The sequence below is a fragment of the Rattus norvegicus genome, chromosome 8 (assembly GCF_036323735.1).
Source record: "Rattus norvegicus strain BN/NHsdMcwi chromosome 8, GRCr8, whole genome shotgun sequence".
Classification (NCBI taxonomy): Eukaryota; Metazoa; Chordata; class Mammalia; order Rodentia; family Muridae; genus Rattus; species Rattus norvegicus.
In genome coordinates, this window is record NC_086026.1 from 48,157,570 (window position 1) to 48,181,142 (window position 23,573).

Sequence of the window (23,573 nt, forward strand, 5' to 3'; positions counted from 1 at the left end):
GGTGATTACAGAGCCATTCAACATTCCTTTCCTTGTTAATTTTATTCACTTTACATCCCAACCATTGTCCCCCTTAAGAGTCCCACCCTTACAAGTCTGTCCCACCATGGCCTTCTTCCTTCTCCTCAAAAAATGGGACCCCATCCACTTGTGTACCATCTCACAATGAGACATCATGTCCCAGGAAGACTAATCATGTCCTCTCTCATTGAGGCTCAGTTAGGCAGTCGAGATAATTCTTCAAAGACAGGGAAAAAAGATCCAGAGACTGAGACAGTCACAGATCCACTTTTTAGGAGACCTACAATTTGTACATCTGCTACAAATATTTAGGAGGTTTATATCCAGCTTCTTCATACTCCTTGGTTAGTGGTCCAGGCTCTGCGAGTGTTAATGGGCCCAGGTTAGTTGACTCTCAGAGTGTTCTTGTGGTGTCATTGACCTCTCTAACTTGCTCACTTCTATCTCCCATTCTTCCACAAATTCATCAGTCTCCTCCAGATTTCTGACTCTGGGTCTCTGAATTTGCCTCCAGTTGCTTCCGGATGAAACCTCTCTGGAAACACTAATGCTAGGTTCTTGTCTGCAAGCATAATAGAGTGTCACTGGGACTCTTTACCTTCTACAATTCCTGTTATTCTTAGCTTAGGTCTTTTCATGGTATCCCAGTTTTCATGTATGTTTTGTGTCAAGAATATTTTAGGTTCAACATTTTATTTGACTGATGTATCATATTTACTATTGCCCTTTTAATATCCAAGTCTCTCTCTTCCATCCCTTCTATTCAGATGATTCATATGTCTGTTTTTCCTGTTCTCTTTTCTAGGATTCCATCTCCAGGATTTCTTCTGTTTGTGTTTTCTTTATTTCCATTTTTATATCCTTAACATTTTATTCATTTCCTTTACCTGTTTAATTGCATTTTCTGCATTTCTTCAAGGGATCTGTTTCTTTCTTAAATGCTGCTACCTGTTTGATTGCAGTATCCTGTATTTCCTCTTTAAAGGCCTCTATCTTCTTTATAAAATTCGATTTAAGGTTATTTTCTCATGCTTCAGTTGTGTTAGGCTATTCAGGAATTGCCATAGTAGGATAGCTGTGTCTGAAGGAATCTCATTTCCTTGGATTTTTGTTTGTTTGTTTGTTTGTTTGTTTGTGTTCTTATTCTTGCCTTTAATAAGCTGGCTGTCTCTGTATATTCCTGTTGTAACAAGTATTGGGAGAGCTTGTAACCTTAATGAATGTTGGTGACATGCTTCTGTTCACTATCCTTGGACATGACAATTGAACTCAGGGGTTGGTGCAGGTCACCAATAGCTGGATGTACCCACAGAGGCATGGTGGTAAATACAATATGTGATGGAGTTGCATGGAGGGAATCTGTGAGGTGGCTAGTCAATGGAGGTCTGGGAAACATCATGATTCCCAGGGCAGCTGGGCTTACCTGATAGGACTAGGTATCCCAGGAATGAGAAATGCTACTAATAGAGTTCCATACTCTCTTAAATCTCATAGTTACACATTGCATACTAAAAGTAACCAACCACACTTTGAAGAATTTTCTGAAGTTGATATAAGATACTATCACTGCATGAACTCTGGTTATACAAAGGAATAGAAGGTCTTCATGGGTCTGAAACTAAGAATCCAATTCCATCTTTGGTACATTTCTTCCAAAAATAAGGTACCAACAATAGCCATGCATCTAGGGTTATAAATGGCTGCTTATAGATTATATCCTACCCCAAATTGCAAATTACATTCTATACTCTATTGTCAAGGAAATCTATATTTTTGTTCTGAGGAAACTTATCTTTTGTAGTAACTTTTTAAGGGAAACTCTGACATCTTTATTTCTCAGGCTATAGATAAGAGGATTCAACATAGGCACAACAATGGTATAAAATACTGATGATACTTTCCCTTGGTCAATGGAGCTGACTGAAGATGGCTGTAGATACATGAATGCTATAGAACCAAAAAATACTGCAACAGCCATGATGTGAGAGCTGCAGGTGCTAAAGGCTTTGACTCTGCCTCCAGTAGATTGAATGTGGAGAATGCTGACAATGATGAAAACATAAGAGCTAAGGATGGTGATAGCTGGTACAATAACATTAAATGCACTGAAGGAGAGAGCTAGTACTTCATTGATATAAGTACTAGAGCAAGATAGCTCAAGTAATGGGAAAAGATCACAGAAGTAGTGGTTTATTATATCAGACTTACAGAAAAGCACTCTCAGTAGGAAGATTGTGTGAGTTGTGGCACTGATTAAGCCAATACTATACACCATAGCTACCATCAATGAACAGACTTGATAGGACATGGTTACATTATAAAGCAAAGGGTTAGATATAGCCACATAGCGGTCATATGCCATTGCAGCCAACATGTGACATTCTGAAACAGCAAAAGCACAGAAGAAGTAAAACTGAGTTATGCATTCTGGGTATAGTATGACATTTGTCTCTGTCACAAAGCTCAACAACATTTTGGGAATAATGACAGTGGACTGACAGCAGTCAATAAAAGACAAGCTACTGAGTAAATAATACATAGGTGTATGTAGCTGAGAACTAATCAGAATCAAGATGATCATTCCCAGATTTCCAACAACAGTAACCAAATATACTGTTAGGAAGATGAGAAATAGGGGAAATTGGAGCTCTGTATTGTCTATTAATCCAGTGAGGATGAACTCAGCCACTGAGGTCTGATTGATTTCTTCCATTGTCTTCTGGAAACTCTATGTAAAACTTTTTATACAAAATTAAATTTTGGAATATTCATTCTATCATTCGATGGATTATATAACAAAGCAGTGAGAGACTTTTCTGTCCTGGAGAAAGGAGACATGCAAAGAAATAATCATACACATATTTATATACTAGTGACTTTTGTTGTAAGAACTACTTTCATTGGTACTCATATCCTATTATGTATGAATCATTCTAGCACCTTTAACTGAGTATTTTAAGAATTTCTCATGACTTACTTATAGCATCTATTTTTTGGTAGTGTTTTATTTCAGAATAAATTAAAAACATTATACATAAGAAGTCCATATCCATAATTACAGAGAATAGTATGAAAATTGAAAAATTTACACTCCAAAATGAACAAGAGAGTTGTCTATTTCTTCATTTAATTCAAGATATTTTTCTATGAAAAACAGACAGAAAAATTGAACCTAAGAGCTAATAGATTAGTAATCAAGCACAGTTAACATCTACTAGTACATAAATATAATCAAACATATTTAAAACACTGAATGGGCTTAAGAAAATTTTATATGCAACTAAGAGTATAGATTGTGGTGGGGAGGGTGGAAATGGGGGGAAGATGGGGAGGGGAACACCCATATAGAAGGGGAGGGAAAGGGGTTAGGGGGATGTTGGCCTGGAAACCAGGAAAGGGAATAACAATTGAAATGTAAATAAGAAATACGAAGTTAATAAAGATGGAGAAAAAAAAAGTAAAATAAAAGAGTATATCTAAGTAATATAAGGAATAGAAATCACAGGACAGATGAGAAAGCTTTCTAAAAAATAACCAATAACCCTGGGTGAGAAATCCTGAAGGTATGGATTGATTTTTGTTTTAATTTGACTTGTCTTAATTTAATTTAATAAAGCCAACAAATGGTTTTGAATTATTTAATGTGTTGTTTTAAACTTTCAGCATAATACTACATAGAACATCTTCCTGAAGATGTTCAGATGAAAAACTGATTCACTTAAACTGTTGGAGACTCGGAAAAAATTAAACATGTGTATCATGTATCCTATCCTTCCCTTATCTCATTCATGTATTCCTGGCTCACTGATCTTTATTGTTAAAGAGAATTCATATTAGTGAATCTATGCAGTCATTTTACTTTTATGCTTGACTTATTTATCATAGTAAAGTGTCCTCCAAGCTCATCAGTATTTTTCAATAAGTTCAATTTCCATTTTAGGGATTACAAATGGTGAAGATTTAGAATTATGCAATATACCATCATATTTTTATATGCACTATTTAGTAATAGAAAATATGAATGAGATAAAGTAGCCAGTTTTAATGCATTATATTTATAAGACACAGTTACAAATGAAAGTAAAAATAAAGACTAGCATCTAATAGTTATATGAATTCAAGTAATTTCCAATTTCATTATGTACATTGTAACATTTGTCTCTTAGTTTTGCATATTTTATTATGTTGTGAAAACAACATTATACCAATACTTTGGATGATACCAACTAAACATTGTTTTGACTTTTATTAAACTTACATTCTGAAAATGATTCAAGTAGATATTGTTAGAATGTTAAAATTAACCAATATTAAAATCAAACTTCAAAATGTCAAGGATAGAGTTTCTTGTGACATTAAAGATATACATCTCGGACACCAGAGGAAAACACCAAAGGCCATCTGGAACCCTGGTGCACTGAAGCTCCCGGAAGGAGCGGCACAGGTCTTCCTGGTTGCTGCCGCCTCAGAGAGCCCGTGGGCAGCACCCCACGAGCAAACTTGAGCCTCGGGACCACAGGTAAGACCAACTTGTCTGCTGCAAGAAAGCTGCCTGGTGAAATCGGGACACAGAGGCAGAATTCCTCTAGGACCGGGCAAGTCCTGTGTTTACCGGAAGTCCCACACCCGCGGATCCCGCCCGCAGCAGCTCTCTGCTCCCAGACCCCATGGGAACGAGACCTCACCGCCTGGTCAGGTGGGCACTCCTAAGGCTGCAGAGCAGAAGAGACCACCAACACTGCCCACCCCTGCCCACATCCCTGGCCCAAGAGGAAACTGTATAAGGCCTCTGGGCTCCCGTGGGGGAGGGCCCATGAGCGGCAGGACCCCTGCCTGAGACACCGCCAGAACCTGAAGGAAACAGACCGGATAAACAGTTCTCTGCACCCAAATACCATGGGAGGGAGAGCTAAACACTCAGAGAGGCAGACACTCCTGGGAAACCAGAAGAGACTGCACTCTGCATACACATCTCGGACGCCAGAGGAAAACACCAAAGGCCATTTGGAACCCTGGTGCACTGAAGCTCCCGGAAGGGGCGGCACAGGTCTTCCTGGTTGCTGCCACCACAGAGAGCCCGTGAGCAGCACCCCGCGAGCAAACTTGAGCCTCGGGACCACAGGTAAGACCAACCTTTCTGCTGCAAGAAAGCTGCCTGGTGAACTCAAGACACAGGCCCACAGGAACAGCTGAAGACCTGTAGAGAGGAAAAACTACACGCCCGAAAGTAGAACACTCTGTCCCCATAACTGACTGAAGGAGAGGAAAATAGGGCTACAGCACTCCTGACACACAGGCTTATAGGACAGTCTAACCACTGTCAGAAATAGCAGAACAAAGTAACACTAGAGATAATCTGATGGCGAGAGGCAAGCACAGGAACCCAAGCAACAGAAACCAAGACTACATGGCATCATCAGAGCCCAATTCTCCCACCAAAACAAACATGGAATATCCAAAGACACCAGAAAAGCAAGATCTAGTTTCAAAATCATATTTGATCATGATGCTGGAGGAATTCAAGAAAGTCATGAAGAACTCCCATAGGGAAACACAGGAAAGCATTAATAAACAAGTAGAAGCCTACAGAGAGGAATCGCAAAAATCCCTGAAAGAATCGCAAAAATCCCTGAAAGAATTCCAGGAAAACACAATCAAACAGTTGAAGGAATTAAAAATGGAATTAGAAGCAATCAAGAAAGAACACATGGAAACAACCCTGGATATAGAAAACCAAAAGAAGAGACAAGGAGCTGTAGATACAAGCCTCACCAACAGAATACAAGAGATGGAAGAGAGAATCTCAGGAGCAGAAGATTCCATAGAAATCATTGACTCAACTGTCAAAGATAATGTAAAGCGGAAAAAGCTACTGTTCCAAAACATACAGGACTCAATGAGAAGATCAAACCTAAGGATAATAGGTATAGAAGAGAGTGAAGACTCCCAGCTCAAAGGACCAGTAAATATCTTCAACAAAATCATAGAAGACAATTTCCCTAACCTAAAAAAAGAGATACCCATAGGCATACAAGAAGCCTACAGAACTCCAAATAGATTGGATCAGAAAAGAAACACCTCCCGTCACATAATAGTCAAAACACCAAACGCACAAAATAAAGAAATAATATTAAAAGCAGTAAGGGAAAAAAGTCAAGTAACATATAAAGGCAGACCTATCAGAATCACACCAGACTTCTTGCCAGAAACTATGAAGGCCAGAAGATCCTGGACTGATGTCATAAGACCCTAAGAGAACACAAATGCCAGCCCAGGTTACTGTATCCTGCAAAACTCTCAATTAACATAGATGGAGAAAACAAGATATTCCATGACAAAACCAAATTTACACAATATCTTTCTAGAAATCCAGCACTACAAAGAATAATAAATGGTAAAGCCCAACATAAGGAGGCAAGCTATACCCTAGAAGAAGCAAGAAACTAATCGTCTTGGCAACAAAACAAAGAGAATGAAAGCACACAAACATAACCTCACATCCAAATATGAATATAACGGGAAGCAATAATCACTATTCCTTAAATCTCTCAAAATCAATGGCCTCAACTCCCCAATAAAAAGACATAGATTAACAAACTGGATACGCAACGAGGACCCTGCATTCTGCTGCCTACAGGAAACACACCTCAGAGACGAAGACAGACACTACCTCAGAGTGAAAGGCTGGAAAACAACTTTCCAAGCAAATGGTCGGAAGAAGCAAGCTGGAGTAGCCATTCTAATATCAAATAAAATAAATTTTCAACTAAAAGTCATCAAAAAAGATAAGGGAGGACACTTCATATTCATCAAAGGAAAAGTCCACCAAGATGAACTCTCAATCCTAAATAACTATGCCCCAAATACAAGGGCACCTACATATGTAAAAGAAACCTTACTAAAGCTCAAAACACACATTGCACCTCACACAATAATAGTGGGAGACTTCAACATCCCACTCTCATCAATGGACAGATCATGGAAACAGAAATTAAACAGAGATGTAGACAGACTAAGAGAAGTCATGAGCCAAATGGACTTAACGGATATTTATAGAACATTCTATACTAAAGCAAAAGGATATACCTTCTTCTCAGCTCCTCATGGTACTTCCTCCAAACTTGACCATATAATTGGTCAAAAAACGGGCCTCAACAGGTACAGAAAGATAGAAATAATCCCATGCGTGCTATCGGACCACCACGGCCTAAAACTGGTCTTCAATAACAATCAAGGAAGAATGCCCACATATACGTGGAAATTGAACAATGCTCTACTCAATGATAACCTGGTCAAGGAAGAAATAAAGAAAGAAATTAAAAACTTTTTAGAATTTAATGAAAATGAAGGTACAACATACCCAACTTATGGGACACAATGAAAGCTGTGCTAAGAGGAAAACTCATAGCGCTGAGTGCCTGCAGAAAGAAACAGGAAAGAGCATATGTCAGCAGCTTGACAGCACACCTAAAAGCTCTAGAACAAAAAGAAGCAAATACACCCAGGAGGAGTAGAAGGCAGGAAATAATCAAACTCAGAGCTGAAATCAACCAAGTAGAAACAAAAAGGACCATAGAAAGAATCAACAGAACCAAAAGTTGGTTCTTGGAGAAAATCAACAAGATAGATAAACCCTTAGCCAGACTAACAAGAGGACACAGAGAGTGCATCCAAATTAACAAAATCAGAAATGAAAAGGGAGACATAACAACAGATTCAGAGGAAATTCAAAAAATCATCAGATCTTACTATAAAAACCTATATTCAACAAAACTTGAAAATCTTCAGGGAATGGACAATTTCCTAGACAGATACCAGGTACCGAAGTTAAATCAGGAACAGATAAACCAGTTTAACAACCCCATAACTCCTAAGGAAATAGAAATAGTCATTAAAGGTCTCCCAACCAAAAAGAGCCCCGGTCCAGACGGGTTTAGTGCAGAATTCTATCAAACCTTCATAGAAGACCTCATACCAATATTATCCAAACTATTCCACAAAATTGAAACAGATGGATCACTACCGAATACCTTCTACGAAGCCACGATTACTCTTATACCTAAACCACACAAAGACACAACAAAGAAAGAGAACTTCAGACCAATTTCCCTTATGAATATCGACGCAAAAATACTCAACAAAATTCTGGCAAACCGAATCCAAGAGCACATCAAACAATCATCCACCATGACCAAGTAGGCTTCATCCCAGGCATGCAGGGATGGTTTAATATATGGAAAACCATCAACGGGATCCATTATATAAACAAACTGAAAGAACAAAACCACATGATCATTTCATTAGACGCTGAGAAAGCATTTGACAAAATTCAACACCCCTTCATGATAAAAGTCCTGGAAAGAATAGGAATTCCAAGCCCATACCTGAACATAGTAAAAGCCATATACAGCAAACCAGTTGCTAACATTAAACTAAATGGAGAGAAACTTGAAGCAATCCCACTAAAATCAGGGACTAAACAAGGCTGCCCACTCTCTCCCTACTTATTCAATATAGTTCTTGAAGTTCTAGTCAGAGCAATCAGACAACAAAAGGAGGTAAAGGGGATACAGATCGGAAAAGAAGAAGTCAAAATATCACTATTTGCAGATGATATGATAGTATATTTAAGTGATCCCAAAAGTTCCACCAGAGAACTACTAAAACTGATAAACAACTTCAGCAAAGTGGCTGGGTATAAAATTAACTCAAATAAATCAGTTGCCTTCCTCTATACAAAAGAGAAACAAGCCAAGAAAGAAATTAGGGAAACGACACCCTTCATAATAGACCCAAATAATATAAAGTACCTCGGTGTGATTTTAACAAAGCAAGTAAAAGATCTGTACAATAAGAACTTCAAGACACTGAAGAAGGAAAATGAAGAAGATCAGAAGATGGAAAGATCTCCCATGCTCATGGATTGACAGGATTAATATAGAAAAAGGGCCATTTTACCAAAAGCGATCTACAGATTCAATGCAATCCCCATCAAAATACCAATCCAATTCTTCAAAGAGTTAGACAGAACAATTTGCAAATTCATCTGGAATAACAAAAAACCCAGGATAGCTAAAGCTATCCTCAACAATAAAAGGACTTCAGGGGGAATCACTATCCCTGAACTCAAGCAGTATTACAGAGCAATAGTGATAAAAACTGCATGGTATTGGTACAGAGACAGACAGATAGACCAATGGAATAGAACTGAAGACCCAGAAATGAACCCACACACCTATGGTCACTTGATTTTTGACAAAGGAGCCAAAACCATCCAATGGAAAAAAAGATAGCATTTTCAGCAAATGGTGCTGGTTCAACTGGAGGTCAACATGTAGAAGAATGCAGATCGATCCATGCTTATCACCCTGTACAAAGCTTAAGTCCAAGTGGATCAAGGACCTCCACATCAAACCAGACACACTCAAACTAATAGAAGAAAAACTAGGGAAGCATCTGGAACACATGGGCACTGGAAAAAATTTCCTGAACAAAACACCAATGGCTTACGCTCTAAGATCAAGAATCGACAAATGGGATCTCATAAAACTGCAAAGCTTCTGTAAGGCAAAGGACACTGTGGTTAGGACAAAAAGGCAACCAACAGATTGGGAAAAGATCTTTACCAATCCTACAACAGATAGAGGCCTTATATCCAAAATATACAAAGAACTCAAGAAGTTAGACTGCAGGGAAACAAATAACCCTATTAAAAAATGGGGCTCAGAGCTAAACAAAGAATTCACAGCTGAGGAATGCCGAATGGCTGAGAAACACCTAAAGAAATGTTCAACATCTTTAGTCATAAGGGAAATGCAAATCAAAACAACCCTGAGATTTCACCTCACACCAGTGAGAATGGCTAAGATCAAAAACTCAGGGGACAACAGATGCTGGCGAGGATGTGGAGAAAGAGGAACACTCCTCCATTGTTGGTGGGATTGCAAACTGGTACAACCATTCTGGAAATCAGTCTGGAGAATCCTCAGAAAATTGGACATTGAACTGCCTGAGGATCCAGCTATACCTCTCTTGGGCATATACCCAAAAGATGCCCCAACATATAAAAAAGACACGTGCTCCACTTTGTTCATTGCAGCCTTATTTATAATAGCCAGAAGCTGGAAAGAACCCAGATGCCCTTCAACAGAGGAATGGATACAGAAAATGTGGTACATCTACACAATGGAATATTACTCAGTTATCAAAAACAACGAGTTTATGAAATTCGTAGGCAAATGGTTGGAACTGGAAAACATCATCCTGAGTGAGCTAACCCAATCACAGAAAGACATACATGGTATGCACTCACTGATAAGTGGCTATTAGCCCAAATGCTTGAATTACCCTAGATGCCTAGAACAAATGAAACTCAAGACGGATGATCAAAATGTGAATGCTTCACTCCTTCTTTAAAAGGGGAACAAGAATACCCTTGGCAGGAAAGAGAGAGGCAAAGATTAAAACAGAGACTGAAGGAACACCCATTCAGAGCCTGCCCCACATGTGGCCCATACATATACAGCCACCCAATTAGACAAGATGGATGAAGCAAAGAAATGCAGACCGACAGGAGCCGGATGTAGATCGCTCCTGAGAGACACAGCCAGAATACAGCAAATACAGAGGCGAATACCAGCAGCAAACCACTGAACTGAGAATAGGACCCCCGTTGAAGGAATCAGAGAAAGAACTGGAAGTGCTTGAAGGGGCTCGAGACCCCATATGTACAACAATGCCAAGCAACCAGAGCTTCCAGGGACTAAGCCACTACCTAAAGACTATACATGGACTGACCCTGGACTCTGACCTCATAGGTAGCAATGTATAGCCCAGTAAGAGCACCAGTGGAAGGGGAAGCCCTGGGTCCTGCTAAGACTGAACTCCCAGTGAACTAGACTGGTGGGGGGAGGGTGGCAATGGGGGGAGGGTTGGGAGGGGAACACCCATAAGGAAGGGGAGGGGGAGGGGGATGTTAGCCCGGATACCGGGAAAGGGAATAACACTCGAAATGTATATAAGAAATAATCAAGTTAATAAAAAAAAGATATAGAAATAAAAAATACAGATTGTCTGCTCTTAGAAGACTGTATGTAGTCACACAAAACACAGTAATAAAAAGGTCATTTATAAAGGTCCTGAAGGACCACAGGCACTATGATGCTTTTTGTAACTCAGGTGATGGTATCAGCGAAGGTATTTTTGAGAATCATAAGAAATAACACTTCCTTTCTTTTTGGTCCAAGTATCATATGTCATGACTGTTACAGATAAGTTCATGGAATATGCTACCCACAATTATAAATTGTCATCTTCCTTTAAGCTTTACTCCTTCTCCTTATCTTTTAACATAATTTTTGTTGTTGTAAAGGTAAGGCTTGTATTTTATTCAATAAATCTTTAACAAATTTTGTAAAAAATTGAAATCAATACAATAAAACATAGTAGCCTTGTAAATTGTACCATCTTAAAACAAAATTACCAAGAATATTTTTATTATTTTATATTATTTAAACAATTTTAGATATAAATATATCTGGTCCTATGCAATTTTTCCTTTTCCCTACCCACTAAATTTACATTTTTCTCAGTGAATAAACAGAAACCCAGTACAATTATAAACATTTCTAAACCTAGAAAACAACATAAATCCATGCCCTTACAAATAAAACTACCAAATTTAAAGAAGTAAGAACACACATAAACACCATACCCATACACACACACACACACACATGCAAACACAAACACACACACACGCAAACACAATATGAATGTGAAAATGATTTCACAATATGAAAATAAATATGAAGTCCACTATAGGTTTGTCAACTAACCCAGAACATGAGAACACGACGTCTGTCATAAAGTGGCTGATAGAACCATTGTCGCTGTGTGAGAAAATGGATTCCCCCTTTTCCAGCAAGAATAAGTGACAGTTCAATTGGTTTCCATTACCCTACTGCCTAGGTATTCACCAATTATTAATTTTTTAAAAACATAAAAAAGTAAAATAAAGTAAGACAAAACAAGATTTATAACACCAAAGTTGTACAAGACAAGCCAACAGAAGATAAGGAGCCACCCCCCCCCAAAAAAAAAACAGGAATCACAGACCTACTCATTCCCATACTCAGGAATCCCATAGAAACACTAAACTGGAACACATAGTATAAATGCGGAAAACCAGGTACATTTTATGTTCCTTTTATGCTTCTTATTTGACAGTCAAAAATACTTAACTGTACATATATTGTTATAACCCACGGAGCACATTTGCTTTCATATTAAATTATATTGTAGCAGTTAACAATATGTCTTAAATATATGAATTAGAAATTGCTGAACAACTTAAAATAACAAACAGCTTCAAAATGACTGTAAAATAAGTTTACTGCCTGAGTTTAAATTAGTGGAAAAATAAGAATCCTGATCGGCAAACGGCAGCAAAGGTTGCAACACTAGGCCTGCTGTGGGCTTTTGACAACTTAAAGCACATCTCCAGTAAAAAATTTCAGCAGGCTCACATTTTTAAGATTACATCTGCAGATGCTTCCTAAACAGCCTGCTAAGTCACACCCCTTCCAAGGATATATACATCTTCCAAAATAGTCACATCCTTTAATCCTTCTTTAACAGTCCATCTCTTGGGTCAAAATATTCAATATATATGGGCCTATGTGAACCATTATCATTCAAATCATGCTATACCATCAAAATGTGGTTAATCCTAAAGACATACAAATATGAATAACACTGACTGAATATTTAAATGATGTAAGTACATAGCATTCATGTATAGAAACTCCAAAATAATTATAAATGAAAACAAACAGTAATAGAACAATAATATAAATACTGTGCTGAAAGGAAGTGGGTAACTAGAAATGAAAATGTGTTCTGTGAGATAAAATATCACATATCTATTAAATACACGAGAATGTAGAACAGACTAGGGGAGTCCAAGATTTTAGGCAGTAAGTTCCTATATCTGAACATACCTTTCCTTCTCCTCAATTTCAGGAGCTTATCTACTCCTTTATGCAAGAAGAAAAAACTGCCTGGAACATATGAGGGGCAGATTATACTGAAATACTTAAGGAACTACTCCTTAAATCCAGTTCTCACAGTAATTTGTTGTTCTACAAAGATTGGTTTGTAAAAACTTTTTATAATCTGGACACCAATAACAAGAGATTGGCTATTAAAATAATAGTGTGAGTTACCTCCCTCTAGAGTCTCATCACTCAAGTTCCATCTCTAGAGAAATTAACAATCAGAATTAATATGCATTCCCCAGTGGTTTTAAGATGTGAACTGTAGTCCATGGGAGGACTCCTAGTTCTTCTTAAAATGTAGATATAATAAAACCATGTTACAAATACTAAGATATATCTGAAAAACAAGATAAACACCAAAGTTTTTTTCTAAAAAATGTAAGAATTAGAGAGCAGTGTAAACAACTAAAATCATGAATTTTGTAACTCTCATTGGCATCTAACAAATGTGATTTAGGTTGTATGAAGGAGTTGCAAATTCATTTTCCTTGGGAAATTTTATACCAGATTTGAATAAAAGCAACTTTCTTCCTACCAATTTTACAACAATTTTGATATTTTAAGTGATGCACAAGAGGTATCCAACAATGAGAGGTGGGTACTGGGGTAACAATTAAAGCAGATGCCACCAAGAGCTACTGAATCTTACTAAAGAAACTGATTACATCCCAAGAAAAGAAAGATGTGTTCTCTCCTTCCTGTTTTCAAGAACAACACTAAGTTTATTAAAAAGGAGAGTAAATGACACTCAGTATGCTCTCTGGTTGATAAAAAGAGTGTAAAGTTATCAGAAAAGAAAGAGAAATAAATATATGAATATAAATGTATTAAAAATATAAATACACAGAAAAATGTATAACAATTTTGCTCCCATATATTCCCACATGGATCCATGTAGGGCAGGCTCTGAATGGCCATTCCTTCAGTCTCTGCTCCAAATATTGTGTCCATATCCCTCCTGTGAGTATGTTTGTTTCCTCTTTAAGAAGTGAAGGATCCACATTTTGGTCATGCTTCTTGAACATTATGTGGTCTGTGGATTGGAGCTTGGGTAATTTGAGCTTTTGGGCTAATATGCAGTAATCAGTGGATGCAAACAATATGTGATTTTCTGTGATTGTATTTCCTCATTCAGGATGACATCATTTTCTATTCAATCCATTAGCCTATGAAGTTCATGACATCATTCTTTTGATAACTGAGTAATATTCCATTGTCTAGAAGTACCACATTTTCTGTATCCATTCCTCTGTTGAAGGGCTTCTGTGTTCTTTCCAGCTTCTGGCTATTATAAGCAAGGTTGCTACTAACATAGAGGAGCATGAGTCTTTGTATATGTTGGAGCACTGTGTGGGTATAGGCCCAGGAGTGATATAGCTGGGCCATCAGGTAGTGCAATGCCCAATTTTCTGAGGAACCTCCAGAATGATTTCCAATGTGGCTGTAACCAGTTTGCAATCCCATCAACAATTTAGGGATGTTAGTTTTTTCTCCGCATCCTTGCCATCATCTGTTATCAACTTAGTTTTTGATCTTAACTATTCTGATTGGTGTGAAGTAGAATCTAAGGGTTGTTTTGATTTCCCTGATGACTAAGGATGTTGAGCATTTCTTTAGGTAGTTTCAGACATTCGATATTCCTCAACTGAGAATGCTTTGTTTAGATCTACCCCATATTTAAGAGGGCTATTTGGCTTTCTGGAGTCTAACTTTTGAGTTCTTGTATATTTTGGATATTAGCCCTTTATCAGATACAGGATTGATAAAGATCCTTTCCCAATCTGTTGGTTGTCATTTTGCCTTACAGAAGCTTTGTAGCTTTATGAGGTCTCATTGGTTGATTCTTGATCTTAGAACATAAGCCATTGGTGTTTGGTTCAGAAAATTATGCCCAGTGCCCATGTGATCAAGACTCTTCCCACTTTTTCTTCTATTAGTTTGAGTGTATTCTGGTTTGATGTGGAGGTCCCTGATCCACTTCTACTTAAGCTTTGTACAGGGTGATAAGAATGGATCAATTTGCATTCTTCTACACGCTGAACTCCAGTTCAACCAGCACCATTTGTTGAAAATGCTATCTATTTTCCATTGATGGCTTCAGCTCCTTTGTCAAAGATCAAGTGAACATAGATGTGTGGGTTCATTTCTGTGTATTCAATTCTATTCCACTGATACACTTGCCTGTTTCTGTGTCAATACCATACAGTTATTATCACTGTTGCTCTGTAATACTGCTTGAGGTCAGGGATGGTGATTCCCCCAGAAGTTATTTATTGTGGAAAATACTTTCTGCTATCCTGGGTTTTTTGTTATTTCAAATGAACTTGAAAATTGCTCTTTCTACCTCTATGAAGAATTGAGATAGAATTTTGATGGGGACTGTATTGAATCTATAGATTTCTTCTGGCAAGATAGCCATTTTTACAATATTAATCCTGTCAATTCATTAGCATGGGAGATTTTTCCATTTTCTGAGATCTTCTTCAAGTTTCTTTCTTCATAGACTTGAAGTTCTTGTCCTCCAGACTTTTTACTTGCTCAGTTAGAAGCACACTAAAGCATTTTATATTATTTGTGGCTATTTTGAAGATTTTTGTTTCCCTAATTTTTTCTCAGCCTGTTTATCCTGGATATAGAAGAAGAATATTGATTTGCTTGAGTTAATTTTATATTCAATCATTTTGCTGAAATTGTTTATCATCTGTGGGAGTCCTCTGGTGGAATTTTGAAGGTCATGTATGTATACTATCATATCATCTGCAAATAGTGATATCTTGAGTTCTTCCTTCCCAGTTTGTATCACATAGGACTTCCAGAACTATGTGTAATAGGTAGGGAAAGACTCAGCAGCTTTGTGTAGTAGCTTCTCCTATTTTAGTGCGATTGCCTCCAGTTTCACGTCATTTAATTTGATTTTGGCTAGTGGTTTGCTGCATATTGCTTTTACTATGTTTAGGTATGGGCCTTGAATTCCTAATCTTCCCAAGACTTGTAACATGAAATGGTGTTGAATTTTGTCAAATTCTTGCTCAGCTTCTAATGAGATGATAATGTGGCTTTTTTTCTTTGAGTTTGTTTAAATAATGGATTACATTGATGGTTTTCTGTATATTGAACCAACACTGCATCCCTGGGATGAAGCTTACTTGATCAAGAGGGATGATTGTTTTGATGTGTTCTTGGATTCTCTTTGCAAGAATTTTATTAATATTTTTGCACTGATATTCATAAGGCAAATGGTTTGAAGTTCTCTTTCTCTGTTGGATCTTTGTTTGGTTTAGGTTTAAGCATATTTGTGGCTTCATAGAAGCAATTGGATAATGTTCCTTCTGTTTCTATTTTATGGAATATTTTGGAAGTTTTGGTATTAGGTCTTCTATGAAGGTCCAATAAAATTCTTTAACAAACCCATCCGAATCTGGGCATTTTTTGGTTGGGAGACTATTAATGACTACTACTATTTCTTTAGGAGTTATAGGACAGTTTAGATGGTTTATCTGATCCTAAGTTTGGTACATGATATCTGTCTAGAAAATAGTACATTTCATCCAGACTTTTCATTTTGTTGAATATAGGTTTTCGTAGTACGATCTGATGATTTTTTTTTAAATTTCCTTAGTTTATGTTTTTACTTTTGTTTTTTTTTTCTGATTTTTTTTAGTTTGGATACTCTCTCTGAACCCACTTGTTAGTCTGGCCAAGGGCTTATTTATCTTGTTGATTATGTCAAAAAAAAAAAAAAGAAAAGAAAAGAAAAAGAAGCAGGTGTTGGTTTTGGTGATTCTTGTATGGTTCTTTTTGTTTCTACTTGGCTGGTTTTTTAGTCCAAAATTTGATTATTTCCTTCCATACTCCTCTGAGTGTGTGAGCATATCTGTTTTTTTTTTTTCCTTTTTGGTCAAGAGCTTTTAGGTGTGCTGTTGTCTGCTGAGGTATGCTGTCTCCAGTTTCTTCTTGGAGGCACTCAGAGCTGTGAGTTTTCGTCATAGCACTGCTTTCATTGTTTCCAATAGGTTTTGTTATTTTGTGCCTTCATCTTCATTAAACTCTAATAAGTCTTTAATTTCTTTCTTTATTTCTTCCTTGACTAAGTTATCATCAAGTAGAGCATTGTTGTCCTTCCATGTTTATGTGGGCTTACTGTGTTTTTTGTTGTTATTGAAGCCCAGCCTTAGTCTGTGGTTATGTGATAGGATGCATAGTATTAATTCAATCTTCTTGTATCTGTTGAGGACATTTATGTGACTGATTTTATGGTCAGTTTTGGAGAAGGTACCATGAGGTGCGGAGAAGAAGGTATATTCTTTTCTTCTAGGAGAAAATGTTCTGTAGATATCTATTAAATATATTTGGTCCATAGTTTCTGTTAGTTTCTCTGTTTTTGTTTATTTTCTGTTTCCGTGATCTGTCCATTGATTAGAGTGGAGTGTTGAAATCTCCCACTATTACTGTGTGATGTACAGTGTGTGCTTAGTGCTTTAGTAAGGTTTCTTTTTTGAATGTAGGTGCCCTTGCATTTCAGCATAGGTATTCAGGATTGATAGTTAATCTTGGTGGATTTTTCCTTTGATTAGTATGAAGTGTTTTTCTCTATTTTTTGATAACTTTTGGTTGAGGTCAATTTTATTCAATATCAGAATGGCTACTCTAGCTTGTTTCTTGGGACCTTTTACTTAGAAAATTGCTTTGCAGCCTTTTATTCTGAGGTGGTATTTGTGTTTTTTACTGTAGTGTTCTTCCTGATGTAGCAAAATTAAGGGTCTTCTTTATATATCCTTTCTTTATGTCTAAATCTTTTTATTGGGGTATTGAGTCCATTGTTGTTGAGAGATATTAGAGACCAATGATTGTTGTTTCCTATTATTTTTCTTGTTTAAGGTAGAATTATGTTTTTGTGTCTATCTTCTTTTTGGTTAGTTGAAATTATATTACTTTCTTGCTTTTTGTAGTGTGCAGTGTCTCTCCTTGTGTTGGGGTTTTCCATGTATTATTCTGCGTAGGGCTGGATTTGTAGAAAGGTATTATGTAAATTTGGTTATGCCATGGAATATCTTGGTTTCTCCATCTATATTTATAGAGCTATATTTATAGAGAGTTTTTCTGGATATAGTAACCTGGGATGGCATTTGTGTTCCCTTACGGTCTGTGTTACATCTGCCCAAATTCTTCTCACTTTCATAGAGTTTTGTGAGCAGTCTGGTGTAATTCTGACAGATCTGCCTTTACATGTTAGTTGACTGTTTTCCCTTACTGCCTGTTATATTCTTACTTTGTTTTGTGCATTTGGTGTTTTGACTATTATGTGACTGGAAACATTTTTTTTTGATACAATCTATTTGGAGTTCTGTAGGCTGCTTCTATGTTCATGGGCATCTCTTTCTTTAGATTCCAGAAGTTTTCTTGTATAATTTTTTGAAGACATTTACTGGCCCTTTTGTTGGGAATCTTTGCTTTCTTATAAACCTATTATTCTTAGATTTGATTTTCTTATTGTGTCCTCCCTTCCCTGGATGTTTTGGGTTAAGAGCTTTTTGCATTTTGCATTTTTGACAGTGTTGTATTAATGTATTCTCTGATAATTTCTGCTTTTTAGATTCTTTCTTGTATTTCTTGTATTCTGTTGGTGAGGCTTATGTCTATGACTCCTGATCTCTTTCCTTGGTTTTCAATCTCCAGTGTTGTCTCCTTTCATGATTTCTTTATTGCTTCTATTTCAATTTTTACACCCTGGATTGTTTTTATTCAATTCCTTCCTCAGTTTAGTTTCTTTTTTTGTTGTTTGCTTGTTTGTTTTTCTGTTTTATTGTTTTTGTTTTTTTGTTTTTTGTTTTTTGTTTTCTTTTTGGTTTTTTTTTTTTTTTTTGGTTTGTTTGTTTTTTTCCCTCTCTCTCTTTAAGGGCTTCTACAAGCTTAGTCGTGTTGTCATGTATTACTTTATGGGAGTTATTCATGTCCTTCATAAAGTCCTCTAACATCACCATGAGTTGTGATTTTAAAGCAAAGTCTTGCTTTTCCAGTGTTTTTGTTTGTCCTGGGCTTGTTTGGATGGAGGAAATTGGTTCTGATGATGCAAACTGGTCTTGGTTACTGTTGCTGTGGTTCTTACCTTGCCTTTAGACATCTGCTAATCTCCCATTATCCCTAATGTTTCCTGGTCTTGCTGTCTCTGACAGTGGATTGACTCTCCTGTAATCCCGTATGTTAGCACTACTGGGAGAATAGCTCTCTCCCAGAGGGATCTGGGTACACAGAACTGTGGCAAAGGTTCAGTTCAGTGCACAGGCATAATGTTTTTGAAAATCACATACAACACTATTCTTTTTGCATCATTTCTAGCCTTCCTTGTTCACATAACAATTCCTCCTATAGTTTCCCACTTTCTCTAAGATTCATGACTTTAAAAATAATTGTAGACAAAAAGCACATCCTCTTAGGAAGCACAATTATTGGATATTTCTGAAGCCTTAGAGGTGTTTGCATTCTCTTTTCTTCCCTCTATTTGCCTCTCTCCACACATTCCTTGCTAACCTATTCCCTCCTCTTTCTTTCTCTCTCCCTCTACTCCCTTCTCAAACCTCCATCTCATGCCCCCAAATAAACTCATTTCTATATGAAAAAAGAAAGAAAGAAAGAACAAAAGAAAGAAAGAAAGAAGGAAGGAAAGAAAGAAAGAAAGAAAGAAAGAAAGGCAGAAAGAAAGAAGGGAAGAAAGAAAGAAAGAATTTCTAGGTCCCAAACATTAAATGATGTGATCTTTAGAGGAAAATAGATTAAACAGGACTAAATTCACAATTTACATTCTTTTTAAAACTTTATCACTGTATTAGATTTTAACATAATTATAAATTTTATATTATTTATATATTTGTTATATTTACATTTAGCTATATACTACATTTATCACTAAAAATATTTTAATATATTTTTACACTAACATTCATACTAAAATTTGCACAGGGTCTCGTGCACAATTGAATAAAATATCCAACAAGCTATATAAAAAGATGCCAAATGACTGTAAAGCACTGAAGTTTGATTTAAAATGGGTAAACTATATTTAAAATGGTAGAACTATTTTTCTAAATATTATACTGTGGTAATAAACAAGATGCATGGGGAAGCTTTGAACATACATGCACATAGACCTTAAAATGACAGTCATTCTTCACAAGTATTTAGCCACATATTTTTATTGAATTCAGTTACAAAACAGAAAATAAAAAGTACAGTACATATAAACAGTGGAATTCTACTTATCTCTAATGAAAAACAACATCTTGAAATTTAAAATCATTGAGTAAAGTTGGAGACAGAAAGAAAAACACCATATGTTCCCACCATGCTCTTCCCCTTAATGGGGATGTCTAGATCTAAATATTTGGCTGTGAGTATATATAGCCCAGAGTTACTACAAAAACCAGTAAAGTCAAAAGTAATGATGGGAGCGTCTTTTCTAGAGAATGGAATAGCAGGTAACAGATGCTAAAAAGGCAGAAAAAGAGTGAATTGAGGGTGTATTAATTGGGGGGGGAAGGGAATGAAATATAAAAGAAGTAGAAAAAAGATAAAGACTATTGAAGATGTTTGAAGAGTTTTGGGAAGTATGTTATTTTTACCTTAAATCTTGCATACATGTACATACTCATGTACATCCCAAATATTATATGCTACTAATATTGCTGTTTGTTGTTTCCCAGAATTTTAATGTATGTTTCAGGTACTAAAGACACAAAGATTGAAACACAGGGCTTGGGTGAGGAGAGATGGACTAGATCTAGAAAGCTACTCTCCAAGGAACAGTGCTATCCAAGTTGCCAAGAAAGTAAAAGAATTGATTTTTCTACTCAACTGTAACAGCTCCAGTGACACTACAATAATAACAAGCAAGGCAAGCTATCCATAAAAGTGTAGTAGTGGTAGGCATGATAGTAAACCATAAATATCAAAATGTACTTACAGCCTATACTAAAGGAGAAAAATCCATGTCAGTTTGTGTAAAGATAGTCAAATATTAGTTGCTTGTGAGGTCATGGAACCTAGAAGAAAATCTAATAGTGATAATTTCTTAACCAGTATAACCTCTAACTGGATACTTAGTACTTACTGTGTCACCCAGAGATACTTTTCACCCTCTTTGCAGCAGATGAAGGCCATTACAGAACTCCAAAAATGTCCTAATTAGAACAAGTGATGGTGGCCTATGAGCCACAATTAATTTATCTACACTAAAAATCTGCCACCTAAAACTCAAGGGGAACATTTTAGAAGTGGAAGAAACAATATTCTAAGATCCAGAGTTAAAGGAAGTATATAGTGAGAGTGTGCCTTCAATCCATGACAAAAAAAATTGGCACTGTAAAAGTCATCCATAGAGTTTCTGAAATATGACCAAAAACGATACCAGTGGATATAGCATGAGGTGACCTCATTCCTAGTTTTTGAGCTATAGGCAATTAATAATTACTTAGAGTACATCAGTCTTCCTATTATTAGTCCTCTCTCTCTCTATGTCTCTGTCTCTCTGTTTGTCTCTGTCTCTAACTATCACCTATCTATCTACCTACAATATTAGGAAACAAATTAAAGGAAGGAGAGGAACATGTAAGTGTTAAAGAAAGAAGAGGAAAATGTTATAATTACAGCAATTGTGCATAAAATTCTCAAAATGAATTAAATAGAAAAATATCCATTTTATTATAATTAAAAATGAAGTTTATTATTTTAATGTAATCTTTATGAAATATGCAAAAAATATAGACAAGCATAAATTACTATGGGAATATGTATTAATGTTATCTTTACTATTTATTTATATTTTGATTGTATGAAACCCATGAGATGATACTAGCATAGAAACAAGCATTTGTGTATAATTTCACTCTAATAAATAATCCTCACATTACTTCGGCTTTTATGAAACTTTTCCTTTCAAATAGTTTCTTCAAGGCAATACTGACATCCTTATTCCTCAGGCTGTAGATCAAGGGATTCAGCATGGGTACAACAATTGTATAAAACACAGACGACACTTTCCCTTGGTCCATTGAACTCACTGATGAGGGCTGAAGGTACATGAATGCTAAAGATCCAAAGAAAATCGCAACAGCCACAATGTGGGAACTGCAAGTACTGAAGGCTTTGGACCTCCCCTTGGTGGAACGAATATGGAGGATGCTGACAATGATGAAGATATAGGAAGTAATAATGGTCAGCAATGGGACACAGATGTTCAGTGTACCAAAAAATAGAATCAACATTTCATTGATATAGGTATTAGAGCATGCAAGCTTCAAGAGGGGAAGAAGGTCACAGAAATAGTGGTTGATCACATCTAATTTGCAGAACTTAACCCTAATCATGAAGCCTGTGTGAACTGAGGCACATAACATACCAAAAATATACACACCCAGAATCAGGGAAGTGTAAATCTGATAGGACATGGTTACATTGTAAAGCAAGGGGTTACAGATGGCAACATAGCGGTCATATGCCATGGCAGCCAATGTGTAGCACTCTGCAACACCAAAAATGAGGAAGCAGTAGAGTTGAGTCATGCATCCAGGGTAGGAAATGACGTTCTTCTCTGTCACAAAGTTCACCAGCATTTTAGGGGTAACAACAGTGGACTGACAGAAGTCAATGAAAGACAGACTGCTTAGGAAATAATACATGGGTGTGTGCAGGTGGGAACTGCATGCAATCAATGTGATCATGGCCAGATTTCCCACCACAGTTATCACATAGACTCCTATGAAGAGGAGAAAGAGTGGCAGCTGGAGTTCTGGCTTCGCTGAGAGCCCAGCCAAGAAGTATTCACTTACTCTGCAATGATTTCCTGCTGTCAAGCTCTCCATTTAGATTCTGAAAGATTAAAATATTTGTAAGGCTTCTTTTCCATGATCCCTATGTCCCCACCTATGTTTTCTACTGTAGAATATCTTTGGTATGTAAATAAAATATATACTTTATTTATTATTATTGATTTTAAAATTATTATTAATTTTAAAATGTCCTTAAAACATCAACCATTTCATAAAAAATATTATCACTGAGTTCAAGGTTTGGAAAATTTTGTGAGATCAAACAATATTTCTATGTTGACCCTTAGAGTGATATCAGTATAGAAAATTGCCCGACTTTCATTATGAAGCATGCTTTCCCTAAAAGTAGTGAAATATTATCAAAAATCTAATATGTTTAAGAGATCCACAGAGGTCTTATTTCAGACATTTCAAATTTTCTCATTCTTAACATATATAAAATCTTGAAATTTTTAAATGAGAAAATTAATTATCATCTGGAACAAGCAGTGCATTTGGTACTCTCTACCTGGTGCTACTAGAAGCAGTTTGTAGTCTGGGGAGCAGATCTTGAGAGTAGAGCAGGTCAGTAATTGTTAGTGAAGCTAAAATGACAAAGGTCACGTATTCACTCCTGGTCACTTACCAATGGTATCCTTGGCTACTACGATGCATTCTTTGCTTACTTACTGTG

General features: G+C 36.6%; 2 protein-coding genes across 3 annotated transcripts; both read right to left on the bottom strand.

Annotated features, from left to right (window-relative positions):
- Positions 1-1,126: 1,126 nt before the first annotated feature.
- Or8g24 (olfactory receptor family 8 subfamily G member 24) lies at positions 1,127-13,115 on the bottom strand. Of its 2 annotated transcripts, XM_063265951.1 has the most exons (2): positions 13,023-13,115; positions 1,127-2,842 (listed from the first exon to the last, which is right to left on the bottom strand). In XM_063265951.1, exon 2 carries the CDS (start codon positions 2,732-2,734, stop codon positions 1,787-1,789), a length of 948 nt encoding a protein of 315 aa, XP_063122021.1. In that variant the 5' UTR covers positions 2,735-2,842; positions 13,023-13,115; the 3' UTR covers positions 1,127-1,786. The 2 variants fall into 2 exon arrangements, with proteins under 2 accessions (XP_063122021.1, NP_001000961.1); NM_001000961.1 differs by lacking the exon at positions 13,023-13,115 and having other exon boundaries at positions 1,787-2,734.
- An 8,858-nt stretch (positions 13,116-21,973) lies between these two features.
- Or8g20b (olfactory receptor family 8 subfamily G member 20B) lies at positions 21,974-22,933 on the bottom strand. Its single transcript, NM_001000517.1, has one exon. The coding sequence runs from the start codon at positions 22,931-22,933 to the stop codon at positions 21,974-21,976; it is 960 nt and encodes a 319-aa protein (NP_001000517.1).
- Between the last annotated feature and the right edge of the window lie 640 nt (positions 22,934-23,573).

Coding starts and splice junctions, on each gene's coding strand:
- Or8g24 (XM_063265951.1), bottom strand. CDS start 2,734: ATGGAAGAAATCAATCAGACCTCAGTGGCTGAGTTCATCCTCACTGGA.
- Or8g20b (NM_001000517.1), bottom strand. CDS start 22,933: ATGGAGAGCTTGACAGCAGGAAATCATTGCAGAGTAAGTGAATACTTC.